The 2,680-nt window shown below is 32.2% G+C and overlaps 1 protein-coding gene across 1 annotated transcript; it reads left to right on the top strand.

Annotated features, from left to right (window-relative positions):
• On the top strand, nt 811-2,401 carry LOC109343589 (ABC transporter G family member 36-like). The gene is made up of 5 exons (XM_019581960.1): nt 811-1,070; nt 1,165-1,336; nt 1,513-1,767; nt 1,911-2,087; nt 2,366-2,401. The coding sequence occupies exons 1-4, from the start codon at nt 835-837 to the stop codon at nt 2,043-2,045; spliced, it is 798 nt and encodes a 265-aa protein (XP_019437505.1). The 5' UTR covers nt 811-834; the 3' UTR covers nt 2,046-2,087; nt 2,366-2,401.

Here is a 2,680-nt window from a genome sequence, read left to right on the forward strand (position 1 = left end):
GTCTCTGGGAAATGGAATGATGAATGTTGTGTTAAGACCGAACATTTTAGTGCTGTAATTTAGTCACTAATGAATTTTTGCCCCTGGATTAATGATTGATATATATGCATAGAAGGGTATTATATTAAAAATATGAAAGCCTTTATCATTCATTCTCCCCTTTTTGTTGTAGACTATGAGATTGATTAATGATTCCTCATTTTGATTGTGGTTGTTGTAATGAGTAATCATTTCCTTCTTCACCATTTCTGATTATTAGAAATAGATATAGAGGAATTATTAGTAATTCAGAATTGGGGTAACAATACAATATATGTATGGTGAGGTAAAGAAAAACTTAGAATGTAAACCAATTAACCTGTTTAGAAAAAGGACATTGGATGGATATTGAGCTTGAACAACCATGTAAAAAACTGTGTTTATTATGTTTATTGCGGCAGTTTTCTGCTTCCTATGTTTGTTTGGGTTTGTTGATGTACACAAAGAGAGTAAATATATGGATGAGGGAGAGTAATATATCATAATGTTGCTGGTGCATGTAGCATGGCAATAGGAGAGTTTGTCTCTGTGTATACTCAATATGACAGAGATGGCTAAGATTGAAAGAGAGAGGGAAAATAATAATAACAATATTAATGAACTGAATGAAGAAGCTCAAATGGAGAAGTTGCCAAATCCATTACCATACAGGTATTTAAATTTATATGGTTTCATTTCTTTTAATTGTATACTTACTTTTTACCATCCATTCTCAGTTCTTGGTTGATATTCTCCTCATTTAATTGAAATGTAATATATAGTAGTAATTGATTATACATACTGATATATGTGCTTATGAGCAGGAGAAACAAAGCACTTGTAAAGGAGTTAAGTGTACCACCTCCTGGAGCAAAAGACTTGTATTTCCCTAGTCAGTATTCTCAACCAACTATGGGACAATTTAAATCATGCCTATGGAAGCAGTATCTTACTTATTGGAGGAGTCCAGATTATAACCTTGTCAGATATATGTTTACCTTGCTTGTTGCTCTAGTGGTTGGAACTGTATTTTGGAAAGTTGGCACAAAAAGGTTTGAAAGTTGCTCTACTATGATGAAAACTAACCCCTTTTTCAACCATTTTGTTCATGGTTTTAGTTAAATTTTTCTTCTCATCTTTTTACAGGAGCAACTCTGGTAACTTGACCACCATTATAGGAGCAATGTATGGCTCTCTCTTTTTTGTTGGTGTTAACAATTGCCAAACTGTTCAACCAGTTGTAGCCATTGAAAGAACAGTATTCTATAGAGAAAGAGCTGCTGGAATGTATTCTGCTTTACCTTATGCCATTGCACAGGTTAGAGGATATATTTCCTTCAAACAAGAGTTCCAAAGATAGCATTTTCAACCCATGATTCTTTTGTTAATAAGTACTTCAAATATATAAAACATGTTAAATGGAAGGATAAAAAGGTATATACTTTTTTCCAATATATTTCTCTTATTATGCTGACACTGCTATCTCATTTGCAGGTTATTATTGAAATACCATATTGCTTTGTTCAAACTATGCTTTTCTCATTCATAGTGTATGCTATGGTGAGCTTTGAATGGCAAGTGGCAAAGGTGTTTTGGTTCTTATTTGTGAGCTTCTTTACCTTCTTATACTTCACATACTATGGTATGATGACTGTTTCCATTACACCAAACCACCAAGTAGCATCAATCTTTGGAGCTGCATTCTATGGACTCTTCAATCTCTTCTCTGGTTTCTTTATTGCTAGACCAGTAAGTACCACTCTACTTTGGATATAATATAAATAATAATACATTTTTGTGTACCTATATGATATAATATATAGCATGAACATATTGGATAACTCTTGTAATGTTTACTAACATAATTCCTATAACAACTTTGCCATTTTCAGAAAATTCCTAAGTGGTGGGTTTGGTATTACTGGATTTGCCCAATTGCATGGACTGTGTATGGATTAATAGTGTCACAATATAGAGAAGCTCAAATTAATATTGTTATATACTCAATATTGTTATATACTGAATGAAGAAGCTCAAATGGAGAAGTTGCCAAATCCATTACCATACAGGTATTTAAATTTATATGGTTTCATTTCTTTTAATTGTATACTTACTTTTTACCATCCATTCTCAGTTCTTGGTTGATATTCTCCACAATGTGCATCAAACCTTACACATTTTTACCCTTGTGGAAGAGAAGTTCATATATGATCTACCTAATAGATTTGTCAAGTGCATCAAACCTGAGGAAAATGTTAAGTTAAGATGAACCACATGATGTTTGGTATGTCTCTCTACATATTGTTTGATTTACTTAAGTGATTGTAATCATCATGATTTACTTAAGGTGGAGTAGGTGATCACAATGAAGACAAGAGTAAAACATTAGAAGACACAAAGAAGAAGGTTCGTCAGCTCCAAGAATCATGAACAAGGTAATATAAACAATAAACAATAAACTTGACATGTTTGTTTTCTCATGGTAATAAACTATGATCAACATTGAAGATATTGGACTAGTGTTACTAGTTCATGATTTAAGATCTTATAAATTTCTTTAGTACCTAATTTCTTATTGCAGGGAATTGCTTTCTTATGAGGAAAATGTTAATATTATTAGCTAATTGATTAAACCCTATTCTTTCCTTATTTCCCTACCATT

This window comes from Lupinus angustifolius, chromosome LG03, assembly GCF_001865875.1.
Source record: "Lupinus angustifolius cultivar Tanjil chromosome LG03, LupAngTanjil_v1.0, whole genome shotgun sequence".
Classification (NCBI taxonomy): Eukaryota; Viridiplantae; Streptophyta; class Magnoliopsida; order Fabales; family Fabaceae; genus Lupinus; species Lupinus angustifolius.

What these genes read in the sequence shown, in the direction of transcription:
- LOC109343589 (XM_019581960.1), top strand. Translation starts at nt 835, where the DNA reads ATGAGCAGGAGAAACAAAGCACTTGTAAAGGAGTTAAGTGTACCACCT. An exon ending in TGGAAAGTTGGCACAAAAAG is followed by an intron (nt 1,071 to 1,164) that starts GTTTGAAAGTTG and finishes ATCTTTTTACAG; the next exon opens with GAGCAACTCTGGTAACTTGA. An exon ending in GTTTCTTTATTGCTAGACCA is followed by an intron (nt 1,768 to 1,910) that starts GTAAGTACCACT and finishes TGCCATTTTCAG; the next exon opens with AAAATTCCTAAGTGGTGGGT.